At 37.4% G+C, this 19,188-nt stretch overlaps 1 protein-coding gene across 1 annotated transcript in view; it reads left to right on the top strand.

Moving 5' to 3' along the window:
- Window positions 1-19,188, top strand: part of arid4a (AT-rich interaction domain 4A) — a 64,246-nt gene that overhangs the window by 9,117 nt on the left and 35,941 nt on the right. Inside the window, exons 5-11 of the mRNA XM_008120286.3 lie at window positions 216-306; window positions 10,179-10,258; window positions 10,358-10,452; window positions 11,864-11,996; window positions 14,348-14,427; window positions 16,212-16,288; window positions 18,254-18,423. Of these exons, the coding sequence (XP_008118493.2) occupies window positions 216-306; window positions 10,179-10,258; window positions 10,358-10,452; window positions 11,864-11,996; window positions 14,348-14,427; window positions 16,212-16,288; window positions 18,254-18,423 (726 nt within the window). The remainder of the gene's footprint in view (window positions 1-215; window positions 307-10,178; window positions 10,259-10,357; window positions 10,453-11,863; window positions 11,997-14,347; window positions 14,428-16,211; window positions 16,289-18,253; window positions 18,424-19,188) is intronic.

Below are 19,188 nucleotides of genomic sequence, written 5' to 3'. Positions count from 1 at the left end.
TTTAAATAAAATGTTTGTTGAAACATGTTTGAGCTTTTTGCAGTGTAGGAGCCAATCCCTATTATTTCCATGTTATTTGTGCCAGCTTATTTTTTGCTAAAGAAATAATGGCCAGGAACACACCTAATTTGTTTAATAAGATATAGCAGTATCACGAAGTTGAGGAAGAATGTTTACATGCAAGAGAACATGAAGTGTAATATTTTATATTATAGGCTGGTGCAATTGTTGAAACCAAAATGCCTGATGGATCCTTTCAAGAGGCTATCATCAGTAAATTGACAGATGCCAGCTGGTATACTGTTGGTGAGTAATTTTCATGTTTTCTCTTCAGTGCCAAAACATATTTCATTTGCACTGAGGTGTAATTCAGTTCCTTTCTGTTCCAAACTTTCCATACTGCTAGAACAATTGTCTTATTTTCTAAGAAAATATGTACAAATTGATTTATTTTTACATATATAACAGTAGTTCAGGATTGGGATAAAAAAACTGGAACAAAATGACATGTTTTACCTTTTTTTCGTTTTAAGTTTAATCTTGAACAAATCAGAAAAAACATTCTTTTTTATGGACACCTGCTTAAATCCAGAAATTGAAATCAATGAAACTGAGCAGGCATTGATTTATTTTATTCATGGGATTTATATAGCCTCCCTTTCCCCAAAGATGAGATTGAAGGCCACTTACAACAAATTATCCCAATTTAAGCAGAAATGACACCAATTATTATTATTACTGTTATTATTTTACTCTATCTGTGATAACAATCAATACCTGGGGTATGCTACTTTGGGTTGTGCCTGGGGATGCATTGATGGAATAACCAACCATGTCTAAAGCAACTCTATCGGAGTGCAAATCTAGCACATCTACTAGAAATTTTGTAGGTGAGTCTGTAGGGAAATTAGAAAGCAGTATGTCAGGAAAAAGATTCATCTGGAAACCTAGATATATGAAATAGCGTTGTAAGAAAACCGTATGGAATTAATGCGGTAGCCATAAGTCAACAGGTGCCTTGAAGGAATGCACAGACAAGTTGAGCTATTGGCGCATCATGCACTGCTGCGCTCATGTCCTGCTTTTGGACCTCCTGCAGGCATCTTGTTGGCTACTGAAGGAACAGAATGCAGGGCTAAGTAGCCCTTTGGTCTGAGGGCATGGCTATTTTTATATTGTATCTTTGTCTTTGATTGAGTAATCCTGCTTTTGGTTTGCGGAGCTCAGCCTCTTAGGAAACAAATACAGGCTGTATGTTGAAGTGACTGCGCAAGTCTAGCAAAGCTTGGTTTGATTTCTATGAAACCTACATGCAGCTCATTCATTTGTCTAATACAGTACTAAAGTTATTTAAAGTATTTTCCCTTTAGGCAGAAAGGTTCCTATAGTAGCTTACAATTAGTTTGACAGTTCCCTACCTCCAGCCAAATCTAAAGAAGGTGCTACACACAAGGAATAGGTGATGATGGTATGGGAGTTAAGTTCAGCAGTTCCTGAACGTTACTGTTCCTCTCTTAGATGCCCAACTGTAGTTGCAGCATAGAGGGAGAGTTTCACAACTTGCTGAGGCCAGGAAGGAGGGAGGTTTGCCTGGCTACTTGTCTCTCTCAGAGGCCATGGCAATCGGAGCTAAAACATGGAGGGAAATTATTGTGCATTTAATTTTGTTGGAAATACCTTTGAACAGGAAGTGAGAGATGTGAATTTTGCTGTATATTTTGTTGTATAGACGTGTAGCCCAGGATTAGTAACAGCTATTTCTGTCTTTGGTATAAAAAAGTGATAAACATAGGTATGTGTGGACAGACTGGCTAATAAATCACATAGCCATGTTAGCAATGTTTTTTAAAGGATGAAAAGCCAAAGTGGAGGATTTTGTTCAGATGTCTACATTCACTAAGCTTAGGAAAAGAGTAGGAGAGGGTTTCAAACAAAACTGCTTACATAACTACAAAAATAATGGAAGAAGAAAGTATCTTGCCTCTTCTGAATGTCACTCATAATTGTCAAAGATGCACAGAAGTGGCTTTGTTGCATATATTTAACTTTATTGTTTTTGACATAATGATGGTCCCAAATGTTTTCAAAAATGTTAAGACAGTATTGATAGCAGTTGGCATCAAAGTTATGAGTGTGAACATCTTCAAATCATTTAGAAGCCTTCCCTGTCTTATCTGATCAGGGAAACGGTTATAATTCAGTAGTAGATCACATGCTTTGCATGCAGAAGGGTTCATTTTCCAACCCTGCTATATCAAATAAATAGATTTCTGGCACTGGAGAAATTAAGAACTAGTTTGTAATCTTGAGTCTTAGATGTTGTTGGGCTCCTTTTGTCTAGCTCAGTCTAGTCATGGATGAGGACCTGGGAAGCACTGAGCTAGATATAGCATGGTATTAGAAAGTTTGATTTGTTCATAATGAGGCCTCTGCCAGATGAGAATTCCTGGTGACTGCAACAAAATATAATATTTTAAAAGATTCCCACTGAATTTTGAATTACATATTTTTGAAGTGTTTTTTAAAGAAAAGTTCATAAATTTAGCCTGCCTTACATGTTGGTAAGAGATTGTTGCATTGGATCTGGAATGATTTTTACTCTGCTAGAACAATGATTGTGTTTGTAAATTATGTCTTTCAAGAGCTTTCCTAAATGATTTGCAACTTAATACTTAAGTAAATATTGATCTCTGAACGAAAGATTGTAATATGTTCTAGGAGTATTTCGTGCAAGGGTCAAAGATAATGCTTGTAATGATAATCATATTCAGCCTCTTGAATTCAGCCTCTTCAGCCTGAAGAAGTACAAATTAACTTGCTTCATAATTAGACATTTATTTTGGTATACTGTGATGTGACTAAACTTTATTGAGGCTGGTGCTTTATGCTGACCTTTTTGGCTCTGGTTCGCTTCAGTTGAGTTTGAAAAGACTTTCTGTCGAATGAAGAAAACTCAGACAACTTATCAGTTTCAATTCCCAAAACCCCACCCTCTCAACTCCTGAAAGTTCCTCTGTCCAGCCTCCAGGTATTTCGGTCTGAGCCAGTCAGGCTCCTTCTTGTGCAGGGCCCTAGATGTTTTTATTTCTCGACCTTGGCTAGGAACTCATGGCATGATGTCTTGAACACACCGGATAGGGATCCATAACAACTTTGCCCTCCTGTTGCTTCCTTGTAAGGTATGCATTTGAAACCTTTGATAGGACTGGACATTAAAATGTTGCTTGTCTTTGTAAATAGCTGGAGTGGGTGTACTTTAAGCACCTACAGGCAGTATTTTGTTCAAAATGTGAATTTCTGCTATAGATTTTTTTTCCTTTGGCTCATTTGTCTTCTTTCAACTGGTTTTGGCAGAGATCAGCTTGTTTCCCTTGATTAATTGCTGCTTTGCAGTTACTATTGCTCTCCCAATAGATACCATGGTGCTAGTCATAATCCAGCATATGTGTAATGAAATTGCATCTTTATAATAATAATAATTATGATGCATTGCATTTTAAGTTGAAGGGCTTTTATTTTTATTTGATAAAGATGTTCAGATTGTGATAACAGTTTTGTTTGGTTTTATTGTTCTAAGAAACTGAAAGCAGGAAATGCTGTGATGTCCATAAAGGAAAGAATACAAATTTCTGCTTTTCATGAGATCTCTTGGCAGGGAGACAGAGGTCTGGACGCTGAGTTCACTCATGCCAACAAGAACATCCCATGTGCACAGTTCAACTCACTGTGCACTTCTACAAGCAAAACAATGTTCATCAGTGTCTCTTTCTCCACGCAGTGCCTCCCTCTTCCTCTTCTATGGAGTTGGAGGTCTGGCTGAAATAGTGTACGAGTTATTCAGAAGTAATCCATGCTGATTCCCCACCATTCTCTTAATGGGATCCTCCACTATATCAGAAGTGTGCAGAGGGTAGTGGGTCTCTTCTGATTAGAAGGGTACCTTGCTATGTGACTGGCTGGCATTGGAGCCTGAACTATTACAAAACTCTCCAGGGTTGTATCATACTCCTGGAACTATCCAGTTATATAGCCTGATAATAATAATAAATAATAATAAAACTTTATTTGTACCCCGCTCCATCTCCCTGAGGGGACTCGAAGCAGCTTACAGCAATATAACAGCACAAACAACAACAATTTATTGATTATCCAGTTGGCCTTATCAAGAACAGACAGGACAAACACAACATACAACATACATCTAGTTCACTTAAAATAAAATACAGATATACGGGTATTTGCCAGCTTTGTGCCAATGTGAACAGTAATAAACATATAACCAATATTAAAATTTAATCAAACAAATAATAGCAAAGCAAAATCAATATATGTATACCTCATAATCTCTGAGGATGCCTGCCATAGATGTGGGCGAAACATTAGGAGAGAATAATTCTGGAACATGGCCATACGGTCAGGAAAACACAACCACCCCATGATTCTGGCCATGAAAGCCTTCGACAACACAAAATCAGTTTAACAGAATAGATTAAGTTGACAACGAGAAACATCATCCATAAAGAAAAATATACAGTGTTTTTGTTATCTAATGCATTTAAAAATATAATACAACTTTAATTAATGGGATCAGGAGGTGATTGAGCTCTCTGCCACATTTCATCCCCAAATATTGATCGAGAGAGCTCAGAAACTCTCAAGCCCATTTCCAAGCTATCCCAGAGATTCAGGGAAGGGGGAGGAATGTGAGTGAATATGTTCGGGATTGTGCTTCCTTTGTCTTTAAATATGATACGCACAATTACTTCAGAGTAAGTTGTGTTGAACTCAGTAAGAACTGGCTGCTGTGTTTTAAGTAATTCACACATTTCTATGGTGTTCGTCTAAAGTCCAGTACTTAAAAAAGAAGTTTATTTAGGTAGCAGCCATTGCCTAGATAAAGGTGAGCAGGAGGAGCACTGATTGAGTCATATTTGTGGTACTTATTCTTACTTGGTGTGAAGGATAGCATATGAGAAGATAGAAAAAATAAAAGTTCCATGAACTTTCAGCACATATATAGGTGTGTACCTGGTTGCTGAAAAAAGACAGTTCTTTGTATTAATGGGTAGAAATTCAAATGCATATCTGTTGACACTCAAGAGTCATGCTAGATGTACTAGCGCATCAATAACTCTGTACTTTATCAACATATGAGCACTGAGCAGATCTCAAATTTCACTCTCTTGAGGATATGGGGATACCACAGAAGACACAGGCCATTGACTTTGTACCTCTTACAGGTCATTATGGTGTGGATATATAGTCAGCCAACTTCCTGGACCCCACAGGCACATGAAGTAGGGATGTGGTTGAAGTGTAATGCTGTACACAACAGAGTGGCATGTTTCCTTTGGGCTTATCAAAGTAGCAGGGCATAATCTCTGCAGAGATATAACCATTTTTATAGGACTACTTTTTAACACATAACAAGTGCTAAACTCAAACATAAAAACACAGGTTACCACTGGCATCCATTGTAGGAATAAACATTGACTCAAGAGATGTTGCTTCTGAATATCTTTTGGCTCTTTCTCCCAAAGACACGTATTGAAAGGCAAGTAATTTCAGGAGAGTTTGTTCTTTACTTCGTCCTGAAAAGGACAACCACATTCATCAGATTGTCACACAAAAGCCAGGATGGAGAAGGGGATAAGATCTTGGGTTTTTTGGTGGGTAAGCCCAGTAGGCTCATCATGTTTTGCAGCTTCTGTGTCACAGCATTGGTGCACGGAACAAAGGCAAGTGCTTTTGTGACACATTGCATATATTAATGCAAGAGTCCTTGCTACTGCCCATATAACAAAAATCTTTAGAGAAGGAGTTTTGAAAACTAGGAAACTGACTTTTTGGTAAATAGATTTATTACTATTATGCATCAATATTAACTGACCACTGAAGATCTGAAAGATCTTATGCATCCCTTTTGAAAATTTAAGGCAAAGATCTTGATTTTGTGTCTTTCCGGATTCCTTTACATTCTATCCACACTCACAACTGTATCAATGTTTTATTTCCAAGGCCCTAATACCAGTTGGTGCAGCATCTGAAAAAGTGAGTTTCTAGCAAAGACAGCTCAAGCAAAAATAAGAACAAATCTTAAAGATGTGGCCATATTTCTTTCCCCTCTTCCATCCTACTTTTTATGGTAGGGAAGCTGTCCTAAACTCTTTGAGAAAGAGCCAGAGGAGGTGATGGAGATGAAGATAGAAATGCCTTTTTGCTATCTTTTAAACATAAATGGTGGAAAGACATGAATTGATTATATTCAGTAATGGTGTTTTGTTTCATGTTCCTTTGTCCTTTACTGTGCTTCTTGCTTTATATATTTCTGTATGGCAATGTTTAAAAATGCATGCGACCAATACAATTTTGTACAAATGTGTGTGTATATATTGCCTTGGAGATTCTAATCTTGCAGCATGAAATAAAATTGCTATGTATCTTTGACTCAAGGATATGTATTACTGAGAAAATAGGTTTTGTTGATTGCAACATGAATAATTATAAAAGAGCAAAACTGTTCCACTAGTTATTCTTCTAGGAATGTTTAATTCTATGACACATTGGCAATGTATTATTTAAGAAAAGCTGAGAAGTGTTTTTGAAAAGGTCATGCTCTGGGAAGCTGTGATTTGAAGGAGGTTGCATGTGAAGTAGATTAAAAAGAAAGGGGATTTAAAATGGTAAGGAGTATTTAACTGGGCAAAAGGAGTAGGAGGCGGTAGGATAGAAGTATGGTCATAAAATGCCTTGAGCAACCACATACGTATGCTCTTGCTCTTTCTAATATGAGCAAGAAAAAATGGAACATTGCACGTAATGTGACAAAATAACATGATTTCTGTGGCACTGAGTTGCTTTTGCATGATTTTACTTTATATAGCTACCTTTTGAGAATAAAAGTGGCTTCCATAAATGTTCCTTTCAGAGACTAACAGTAAAAAGAGGACTGGGTAGAGTAATTAACTATACACATGACTTTTGTGTATATATGTATGCTATGGCCCTGCCAGAGACACTCCCTGTCTCCACTTCCAAAAATCATAGATAAGTCCTGCATACTGAGCGTGAAATAAAATCCTTGTTACATGTAGGCTATGTATGAACAATTCCACTAAAATATCAAATCTGTCAGTTTTTCTGATGGTACATTCTGTAGAAAATGAAAATGTTTTTAATTTAAGAATATATCTTTTATTGGGCATGCTAACAGTGTTAAACCTAGATGATATTTTATTTGCATTGTGTGTTTTGAACCCAGGTCTTACAAGCACATGTTTTCCTATTAGGCTATGTCCTCAAGTTGAAGTCAGGAGAATGAGTTTTTGGGTTAAAGCAAATTTATTGTACTACGTATTGTCTAGAAGTAATGTTGCTTTTCAATACCACTTGTCTTCATAGCCCATTGAAAGGCAGAAAAAGCTAGTGTTTTGCCACTTCAAAGTGATTTTCATTCTGTGACGATGTCCTCCCAGTGGGCATACTTCCAAGATATTACAATCCTCTAAAGAGTCTAAAAATCTGTCTTGATCTTGCAGCCTTGATTTAAGAGATAATCAGTTGTCCCTGTGTCTTTTGAAATTGGTGGACTTTAATTGTGCTTACTCTAGAAGCAGAAAATGCTTCTTTGATAGGAGTGGGAATTATAAGTATAAATTGAAGATTATGCCTTGTGGTCCTTCTCACAGCTGTTGAAAAAAAGATATAATGTAGTCTGGAGTCACTTCTGTATGTAAAAAATATATGTGGGAAGGAAGTTGTTTAACTAGCTAGTATGAACTGCCACTGAAAATTGTTAGTAGACTCTGGTTCTTTTTGGGTTGGATAAAAGTAGCCTTGTACCAGGTTCAGCATCAGTGATACCAGGCCAGCCTTCAGCTCGGCATATCTTTGTGTGTTAAAAAATTAGCCCTTAATTAAATTGAAGAAATCTTGTAGTTTTCAGATATGTGGTGCATTTTCTTTGTTCCATGCAGAAGAATCTCCTGTGTATGCTGAAGAGAGATTTTTCTGTTTTTCTTTATTGTTAGGCCAATTAACTTGGTTGTTGCGTTTTATAAACAAGAAGTGCTTTCAGTCCTGTCTATTTGTCTGGAGGAGATGTTGGGCATGTGGGGACTTCAGCCTTTTCATTACTGTTCTGGATAAAAGCCATGTTCCTGACTTCGTTCCTCTTGCCTTCGTTGCTTCTGCCTTGAATTTTATTGGAAGTCTTTGGGGTTTATAGTTTATACACTTTCTCAACAGTTGTATCTGGAAGTTACAGGTTATCTGTAGTAGACTTATTCTTGTAACTGCCCTTACGATAAACAGCATTTTTTGTCCAAAAGCCTGATTTGATTTTCAATGCATAATCTAGCTCCACTTTGGTTGACTGGAGACATAACTGAAGAAGCCTGAAAGATTTGTTCACAAAGCTGTGGCAAACGAAATATACCCTGATAGCTGCTGTCTTGTCCTTTTTATCAAGACGTGTATGTGTCTCCAACTAGGTCATATCCATGTAAGAGAAATACATTTAATCATCATGTGTAAAGTTGTATTTATCAGTATGGTCCTTTGGGTTTAGGAACTGGGTAAGTGACCTGTCCTGGAGGGGGTTGCAATAGATACGCTTAGTCCTAAATTCTACTTATTGTTAGAGGCCTCATTAGATTTCATGGCCTGGAGTGCTTGGTGCCAATATTGATTGACCCACCAGCTATGACCTTTCCTGGACAGGGATAACCCATCCACAGTAATTCATGCACCAATAATTTTCCAGGTAGACAAGTACCATGCACTCTTTGTGGGGCTGCCCTTGAAGATAATTCAGAAGTATCAAGTAAACAAAATTTAGCAACCAGAACACCATATACTACCAGTCTTAAAGAAATTGCACTTCCTGCCAATATACTTCCAGTCCAAATTCTAGGTGATGGTGATAACATTGATTGAAAGTCCTAAGATAACCATAACCTTAGCCTATGTGCACTAGTCTTAAGGTTTGAGGTTTACTGGAGGGGTCTTCCTCAGTGACTCACCATCGGAGGCAATTCACTATGTGAAAATATAGGGAAAAGCTTTATTTGTATGACAGACATACAGAATCTGCGTATGTGTCGTAATGTATACAGGCAGTCCCCAAGTTACAAACAAGATAGGTTCTGTAGGTTTGTTCTTAAGCTGAATTTGTATGTAAATCAGAACAGGTACATTTTTAAGTAACTTCAGCCAAACACACACACATATAATATAAGCTTTGGATAGCATACGGAAGAGCTAACCCCCCTGTGGTGTTTTCTTTATTGACTCTGCCCTATTCAGAAGATTCCACCTCTCTTTCTGCCTCTGTGATAATTGGATTTGGAAAATTTGGCTTCTTCTGGAAACAAGGGTTGGTGATAAAGCTTCAGCAGAGACAACCTTTCCCTGTGATAACTTTTCAGTCCCTCCCAGCCTCCCTTTTTCCCCCCAGCCCCACAGTGTTAGTGGCTAAGCAATGTTCCAGTGAGTAGTTCCTGCCACTGATGATGATAAATAGGGTGGATAGGAGGTGCAAAGGTTGTTTCATTTTGCATTGAAATATTCTGAATCCATGTGTTATGATAACCTCAAACTCCAAGAACAGTTCAGACAATTCTTTTGGGGGCTGTGGCGCAGCTGTTGAGCAGCTGCCTTAAATCACTCTGACCATGAGGTCATGAGTTCGAGGCCAGCCCGTGGCAGGGTGAGCACCCGTCAATTAAAAATAAAAAAATAGCCCCTGCTCGTTGCTGACCTAGCAACCCGAAAGATAGTTGCATCTATCAAGTAGGAGATAAGGTACCACTTATAAAGTGGGGAGGCAAGATTAACTAATTTACGACCTGGAATGAGGAAGTGCCGTCAGTGTGGATGATAAAGCAGCTGCTCCCCCCTGTGGCCAGAATCGAATATCCCCTCAGAAGAAGGTTAACTTGCCTCTGCGTGTGTCTTTCAGTCTCTGTTTGATGTGTTTATGGGCATTGAATGTTTGCCCTATGTGTGTTATAATGTGATCCACCCTGAGTCCCCTTCGGGGTGAGAAGGGCGGAATATAAATACTGTAAATAAATAATACTGCTAATTTGAACAATTGACAACTTTCATTTAGTTACCTTTTGGCAGTGTAATGATTTATCTTACATATAATATTGTTCTGTTCTGGCTTTTTAAAGTTTTTGATGATGGGGATGAGAGGACGTTGCGGCGGACATCGTTGTGTTTGAAAGGAGAGAGGCACTTTGCAGAAAGTGAGGTAATGCTGTTAAAACCAATACTGAAAATTATACTACTTCAGTGATTTTTTTTGTATCTTTGTACTGAAATAAGCAAGTTTTTCTTTCTCTTCTCTTAGACTCTTGATCAACTGCCACTAACAAACCCTGAGCACTTTGGAACACCAGTCATTGGGAAGAAATCCAACAGAGGAAGAAGATCCTCTCTTCCTGTGTGAGTGATGCTGTATTTCACGAATGGTTTTAGTAGCTGTTTCTCAAACTTAATGAGCTTTAACCTTCCTCTGCATGAATGTGAGCCAAGCAGGTATTGGCCTTCGGTGGTGAGTAGAAAATTTGAAGCGTTTTCTCTGTGCGTAGGAAAATGGCTGCAGAAATAGGTCTTACACATTTTTAAAAAATTGTTATTGCTAGACATTCATTCAATGCTAATGGTGCAATAAACTGTAGAAATTAAAACAGAGGCATGCCTCAGAGAGACTTTAAAGAACAAAATGATTGGCCATCTCCTCCATCCAGGCATATGAAACATTGGTTTGAAAATTCTCATTTCAAGATGTCTGCTGTGTGGTATTAAGGGGCGGAGAGGGAGGCTACAATAGCAGGCCAAAGATTACTTGCAACTGCAGTACTCCTTGGCAGGTATAGAACTGACATTTTTCTGTGGACCCAGGCTGGAAGGGTAATTGAAAACTTAGTCTGCAGATAGCTTCTGGAGTGAAGAAGGTAACATCACCAGAAGTATTTTGAACCATCTCTGTCCAGTCTGCTTTTGGTGTTTTCTGAAATGGAATAGTCTCTTGCTGCAGGAATAGCTTGGGGGATCATTGCTAGAGATAGTTGCCAAAGTTCTAAATTGAAATCCATGATGGAGAAAGGTTAAAGAACCCGGATCTTTCGCAACGATGTTTGTGCTCCAGGGGTCCCTTCAAGACAAGGGGTTTAAACACAAATTTCTCGCCTTACTGCTCTGAAAGACTTGAAAATGTGGCAAAAGAAGACAGAATAGGAGCAAATAGAAGACAGTTTCACTGATCCCCAGAAGTGGGTTGAATTATGCAAAAATAGTCACATTTTTCTAATTTGCATAATTTACATGGTCACAATATTTCATTTTTCTTAGTGCAGGACTTGGCCTATTTAAGTAGGCTTTTCCCCTCTTAAGTTCCTAATGGATTTGTCTGTTCTTACTTCCATGGAGGGGCATTGGTTGATTGTTACAGAGCAGGAGGCTTTGTGCGCAGTGTAGTCAGGAAGGCAAGAGTGCAAGAAAGTCAAATGCAGATAGGATACGAACCTGTGCAGTGATCTGCCTGGTTCAGAAACATCCCTAAGCCTCAGAAGGAAACCAAGCTGTACTCACCCAGTTCATGGTCACTTTGGCTGCTCAGCAGATGATACACACCATTTAAAAAGTTTATAGCTCTATCCCCAGCAGCTCCTGAGAAAAGTATCTGTGCACATTCACATCTAAACATCTTTCGCAGTCCACAGAGCATGGAGTTTGCCAAGACTCCTTGACACATTGAGGTCAAGATACAGTGGGTCTGATGGCATGGTATTTTTCTTTTGCTCTTTATCTCCTTGTCCAAGCTGTCTAAATCACCATATTCTTAATCCTCTAGTAATGAAGATGAAAAAGAAGAAGAAAGTAGCGAAGAGGAGGAAGATGATAAGAGGCGTCTCAGCGATGACTTGCTTGGTAAAATCGTCAACGTGAAACCCAGTTCTGAGGACGGCGAGTGGTATCCAGCTTTGGTGAGTTGTGCAAAAAGTATCTAGGGCATTCATAATAAAGCACAGAATATTGAGAAGAGCGATTCCGATCAGAGCAGAATTCGATTTGGGTATGAACTGTCATTCAATGAAGATGGCTCAAAGCCTCCTTTAAAGATGTGCTGTTTCAATGTTCTTTGGAAAACATAAAATATTAAGTGTTCTGGCAACTCCTTCTTATTGAGTCTTCAGTGGAATGCTTTACTAAAGATGTGCAAAATGAACTGTTGCCCGTTCTTTTTAACACAAAGGCAGGTTCTGTTAGCCCCACTTTATGGAATGTAATCCAAAATCTGCTAAGTGCATGTAAATAATGTGTTTTGTGGAACTTGATCTGTGCGTATATTAACCCTGAGATCATGATACAAGTTCTTGACTCTTTTTTCTTTTTCTCATTTGGCTAATTGCCTTAAATATGCTTCTGAGTACTTATTAAATTTTGCATGCGGAGTTCCACAAATACACTCACCAGGGGAAATCCTCTACTGAACCAATCTGAAAATCTCTCTGTCCCCAGATTCTGGAGAGAAGTGAAGAGGCTTCATTAGGTACTGAACTTTAGAGCGGGAAAACATCAATTGTGCCCCAATAACAGTTTCTCTTTCTCTAGTGGTGCTTGAGGACTATTTACATGAAGTGCTGTTTACTTTTAAAATTAGATTTGACCAAAGCTGCATACATTGTAGTTTTTTTAGCATAAGGTTGATTGAAGACTGCCCGAGATTTTATTGTTTTGTATTTCACTCGAACAAGAACACATACAATAAGTTGTCACAACAGGTGAAGCATACTGATTTTCAGCTAGACTTCACAATAAAGAAGCATCTCCCAGAACTTCTGATGTCACATTTCTTTTACCTTAATTGATATCTGCTTAGAAGGATGATTGTGTCTTCAGTTCTCTTTTCTTACATTGGAGAGGATACCAAATGCAATGCTCTATTTGAATATTAAAGTGCATTGAGTTTACCAGAAGTAAGGACTAGTACTTACTGGGCTGATCCCCGAGGTAAAAGGTAAAGGCAAAACTTTCATATTTCTATTGTTACTCCAAAAAGTATGAAGGGCAAGAAGCTCAATTGACAGCCTCTGGAAAGTTCTGCATTGATGCCAGGGATATTTTCCCTGTTAATAAACATATAGGCACCTGTGGAAAGGCGAAGAGCCTTTTGTGTGATCAGAAGAGACATACAAAACACTGCATATTGTTACAAGTCAGAGGAAGTTTGCAAAAGCAGCACATTTCTATGAAGTTGCTACAGGAGACAAACTTGCATAGTAACTGCCAGCTATATGTCCCTATGCCACATGAAATGCATCCTGAGACTTCAGACTTCTCTGTATAGCTATCAGCATCTCAGAACTGTGGGGCTGGACAGCCCATTTCTCTTTTGGAGCATGTCAATTTTTTGGCAAAAACTCTCACTAAAACATACTCAGGTCTGAGTTCCAGCCTTAGATTTAAGCTTGCGACATGCTAACTGCTGTTTGATAAGGTTAACTCTTTCTCAAACTTGGGCTTACTGTTACAGATGGCCTGTGTCCAAGATGTTTGGCTGGACAGTTGAGAAGCTGATCAGGATCACTTCTTTTAACTGTACACCTGAGCAAGTTTTGAAGTCTTTATTTCTTTCTTTTTTGCTTGTTATGGGAAAAGATAATACAGATGGGATTCCAGTTTTACACAAAATTTGCTATAATTATAGATGATCGATGACCATACTATGTGCCACACCCACCCAGCTCTGACAAAATGAACTGTTGTCTTACTGGCTCAGACCCAGCTCCGTTTTATCCATTATTTAATCAAATCCCACACCTGCATTTTGCAGTTGGCGAACCTCACATACATGTCTTTTTAATCCTTCTAATGTATGGCAGTCTGTGTATGAAAAGAGATGATATAACACCTTTGAAACTAACAGAAAAAGAAGATGGCAGTGTATTCCTTTGTAGGTTTACTTCATCAGATGCACAGAGTGAAATGCCTATAGACAAACATTTATACCCATGAATGAGCCAGTTCTGTGTGTGAATAGCAATAGAAATGCAAAATGTGTGGGTATCATGACACATTCAGATTAGTGGTTGTTGTGGAACAAAGCTGGGAGAAAAGATACTTCCTAAAGCCAAGGTGAGTTATTCATGGTGTGAACTGCTTTTTCTTGGTTGTAAATATATTATTGGGTGATGTTCTGTTAAAGGAAGGAGAATATTAATTGACTACTGGAAGCTAACGTAATGGATGTGAAAATTTATGAACCTTCTTTTCTTTTAGATAAAAAATTGAAAATCCTAAATGTAATATTCTCATGTGCCTCTTAAAATTTCAGGTTGTATCTCCCAGTTGCAGTGATGATATCTCAGTGAAAAAGGACCAGTGTTTAGTTCGATCATTTGCAGATTCCAAATTGTGAGTAGTGTTTTAAATGATTTTTCTGTGCTTCTCTAAGACTTCGGATGTTGCAAAATTCAGCACAGAAACAACTGATCAATTAAAATCAAAATTCAAACATAACTTTAAAAATGCTCCCAGATGTAGAATTTTTCCTGCATAAACCTCCAGACTTACTGATCATGTAGCACAAGTAAAGCAACATATAAATATTTGTTAGATTTAGTTATAAATAGGTCAGCAATTTATAGATTAGTGAACTATGAGAAACATCGATTATTATATGGGAAAGTTTTGTCCCAAATGCTTTTTTTGGTAAACCATTAAATTTGAACAATTATGGTTGAAACATATTCAAAATGTATATGCCAAAAAACCTGAGTTTTTATTTCTTGTTTCCTATCATAAAACTATCTGAGGCATATTTATTCATGTGCATAGCCTTTTAAAGCAAATATTTATGATTTAAACTCTCAGTTGCAAAATATATCAGACAGAGTACCTGAAGTCTATGTCTGAATGTTATGAACTGAACAAGAAGTAAAGAGGGACTATATTTCTTCAGTTTTCAGAGAAACATGTAGAAAAGCTGTTAGCTGATTAAAGAATTTCCTCTTCATTGCATACATGGCTTTTTAACTATTTGATTGATTTTTTTGTAATGCATATTACCAGAACTTCAATATATTTGCCTTTTCGGAGCATATTGCGAGATATGTTACACTCCAGTAAACAAAAGCTATTATCTGTTAGAAGGAAAGGTCATCTATATTTTGCATTACTTTCTATATTAAAGGCTAGGCTTCAAATTGCAAATATCCTTCATCTGCAGTTCCACTATCTGCTCAAATATATTTCTAGTTTTGCCAGCCTTTCCAACTTGATGTCCCCCAGTTATGTGGAATAATTGGTCCCAGCATGCCTGACTAGTGGCCAGATTGGCCAGGACTTAAGGACTGTAGTCTTTGTAAGGTTGGCTGTGACTACCTTTAGTAAGCTTACCATCCTGATACATGTGTAGACGTTGCAGGATTGTGGGATGTGGGTGAGACTAATGCAACAGAAGTACTGAACAGTTTTGCATTTGTTCATGTAGCTATTTTTAATTTTATTAATTATATCTTAATGCTTGCATTGTGCACTTTTTAGCTGCTTATGTTAATATTTGTAATAGAATTTCAGACTTGAGGAACAAAGGTAGGATATAAATATGATGATGATGATGACAGTTAGGTAAATGGGGTGCTGCTTTCTCATAGCTGCTTGTTTGCAGCCAAACTGCTTTACAGGCCTTTTTCAGTATCCTGCTAACTAAGGACACTTTGTAAATTGCCTTATTGCTTCCTTTAGACTGGGAAGTAGTAATTTGGCTAAATTCAGCCAGTAAATCTATGATGAAACAGGCATTTGAACCTATATCCAAGTCCAATGATCTGTGGTCAACTGCTAATGTTCATATTTTTATATGGCTAAAACAACTGAAACTAGTGAAAAATAAAGAGATTTTTAAAAAGTGTTTTATTTGTTGTGGTGACTTCTCTGTTACATTTAGTGACTTAAAATAATGCTGAAATAATTATTTATGCTGTCAATTTAGCATGTTAAATACAAGAATGCTAGATTAAGTTACTATATTGTAAACATTGAAATAATCTGTCCAGTTGTTTACCAACAACAAAAAGTGAAAATTTTGTCATTCTCAGCATGCGAAAGAAAGCACCTTGTAATGAAAACACATAGATTAAAAACGCAGCCAGATTATTAATTTTTATGTGTAATAGAATTAAACAATTATCTTGCAGTTACTCAGTAGCAAGAAAGGACATTGAGGAACTGGACATCAAAAACATTGCAAAACCTGAGTTATCGTCTAGAAAAGGTAAATGTTATTAGTTATTATAATTTAGGAGAAGGAATCTTAAGATAGGATGATGACAGCATGATATTGCACCATTGGGAATGTATTCAGGCTATTTTGCTTGTGTTGCCAGCAGATATATTGGTAACAATTAACAGACCGTGAGAATACACTGGCAGTATAGATTTCACATTTGGAAAGCAAAAAACATGTGTTTTGCCTTTAATGAAACATTACGGTGAGCTGGATCCACAGTCATACTTAGAGTAGGCTCATTGTCAGAAAGTTTTGTTTATTTGAAAGGGATCTATAACAAATATGATGCAAGCATGAGTTCATCTTACAATATAGATGTTTATGAGATTGGAACATATCTCTTTGTCATCTTGGTATGCTGAGATTTACTGACATGGCATCCTCGAACATTGAAAAGCACAACAGTCTTGGTGAAAAGAACCCTAATCAGAATGTTGCAGTTTCTTTAACTTCGTTTAAGTTGTCTTCATAAGTAAGTTGGTCACATTATCTGGAACGATGTTCTGCTATTATTTATTTTATTTCGTGCCAAAAGCATTTCATAAATAAGTATAAAACTGATAAAATAAAGGGAGCACAAGCAGCTAAATAATTTTAGATGAAAAATGGACAACATTGTCTATAGCTTTAAATAGTTCTTCCTCTATGCATGAGGCAGGGCATGGTGGGCAAGCATGCAGATGCTGAGTTGTTTGTTCTGCTCCACAATCATACCAGGTGGAGGGTTCTTCTAGGTAGTGCCATTTTGCCAGGTTGTCTTTTGAGCTGCCAACTCCACTTCTGAATCTGTTCAGGGACTTCCAAGTTGCCCATTCTGAGTTTGTCCTTGGAGGAAGACCTTCATAGCAGACCATCCAGTTGGAATTCTGCTATGATGAAACCCAGTTAGGTTGTTGTTTATTTTTGATTTTGATTTTTTTTGGGGGGGGGCGGTGTTTGTTTTGGGATTTTTTTCTGATGAAAGTATTTATGTTGGTGGAACAGAATTCAGAACTCTGTCTTTCAGCCTGGCATATTCACCAGAGTTTTCACCAAAATACTACCGTAATTCCATTGAGAGAGTTTTTGAGAGCCTAAGGGAGTTCAGTTGTTTCACTGTTCAGGCAAAATTTTGCTGAAAGCTAGATGAAGGGAAAAGGCAAAACACAACCTCGTATTGACATTACAGTGTTTACAGTTTTAAGTTTTTCTAGTAATTTTTTTTTTTAAAGCAGTTCTTAAAGTACATGAACAATAACTCATTTTGGGTCAGAAAGAAGAAAACAAAGAAGTAGAGAAAAGTGAAAAAAGAGATCTAATGGATCTGGACAGGATACTAAGAATATTAGTATCAACAATCCAGCTAGTCCCATAGACAAAGTTCCATTCAAGGGCATTGCAAGTGGCGCTATTGGATGTCAGGAGGATAAAGGTTTATATTGAAAGAAACATAATCTATATCATTTCATCTAAGACCTTTAGGTTTCCAGGCTACTAAAGCAATGACTCCAAGATGGGTGAAATGTTGCATGTATTTGGACCATGAGTGTTTACATATGTCAAGATCATGGCATTCTGAATACTGTCTTCATTACAAGATGTACGCAAGGCAGCAAGATAGAGAAAGCCATCAACAATTATGAACACATATAAAGTGTAACATTTCAAATCAGACTGGGAATTCTACACTATGTATAAATCTGAGAAGGGAGATAGTATTCATATATTCAGATTAGTCTGTTAGAAAATGAATTTGTAAATACCTTTGTTGTCATTTAGTCACTTAGACTTGTTGTTTTTAAAAATCAGAATTTTTTTGTTCTTGCTTGGCAAACTAGCACTAAATTTTGTGACCTGAACAAGAAGTTTTAAAATGGCTGAGCAAAGAAGTGGAGCTAGTGCTAATTGGTAATAATGTCGTTTTGATAGTTAGTCCTTGAGAGAGTAATCATGGAATGTTTTCCTCCAAAGGGGTACAAGAGGCAAGCTGCTTCTATAGCCTGAAAGTTATACCTATTAATTGGAAGATGGATATGCGTGAAATTTTGGAATCCTCCAGCAGTGATGAAGAAGATGGAGGTAATGCTGGAAGTGAAGAGGAAGAAGAAGAAAAGAAAGAACAAAAGGAGGAGGAAGTACCAGTGAGTATATTTATTGGCTTTGCAGAAATACGTAATGTAATATGCCCCAGGTATGACAGTGCACCTTGAATGCCTGGCTTGAAAATCTACTTAATCTGATCATATAAATAAGCCTTCTGACAAAATCCATACTTAAAAACTATAAGCCTCCATCATCTCTGACCATTGACCATTATGGCTAGGCCTAATGATTATGTGGAAAGAAATCTCTGAAAGATAACATTTTAGGCATGTTGTTGCTAAATAACTGGGTTTAGGACTCTTAATATAAAAAGATGTATGTGAAACTCAAAACTTATGAATGGTTGATTTTTGCAGAAAATGGTAAGTAATGTATGTATTCTTGAAAACCATCATTCTGGAAACTGGAGGAATGGATTAACAGATACTTTAAAAATCTCCAATATGTACTTGTGGCAGAGAAAACTCCATCATTCAGATTAGGGGGCATTGTAATATACTGTACGCTAGTCTTAAGTTTTTAAAATAAGTATAGTTAATGTTTTAGTTAAGACTCTTTTCAACAAATAAATGATAAATGTGAGTGAGCATATGTGAAGCATGGTTTATAGTGGGTGAGGAGAGACATCTGGAACTCCAGATGTTGTACTCCAACAGCCATCAGTCATAGCCTTCGTAGCCCAATGGTAATAGATAACTCAGAGTCTTAAGAACAGATGGTGGGCCTCATTGCTGTTTTATACTCTTGTGTATCTTTATAGTGTGTATTGCTAATAGTACCTTTACATTTGCACGGCTGTTCAC

The sequence above is a fragment of the Anolis carolinensis genome, chromosome 1 (assembly GCF_035594765.1).
Source record: "Anolis carolinensis isolate JA03-04 chromosome 1, rAnoCar3.1.pri, whole genome shotgun sequence".
NCBI classification, from domain to species: Eukaryota; Metazoa; Chordata; class Lepidosauria; order Squamata; family Dactyloidae; genus Anolis; species Anolis carolinensis.
This window is presented reverse-complemented; position numbering and strand designations above follow the sequence as displayed.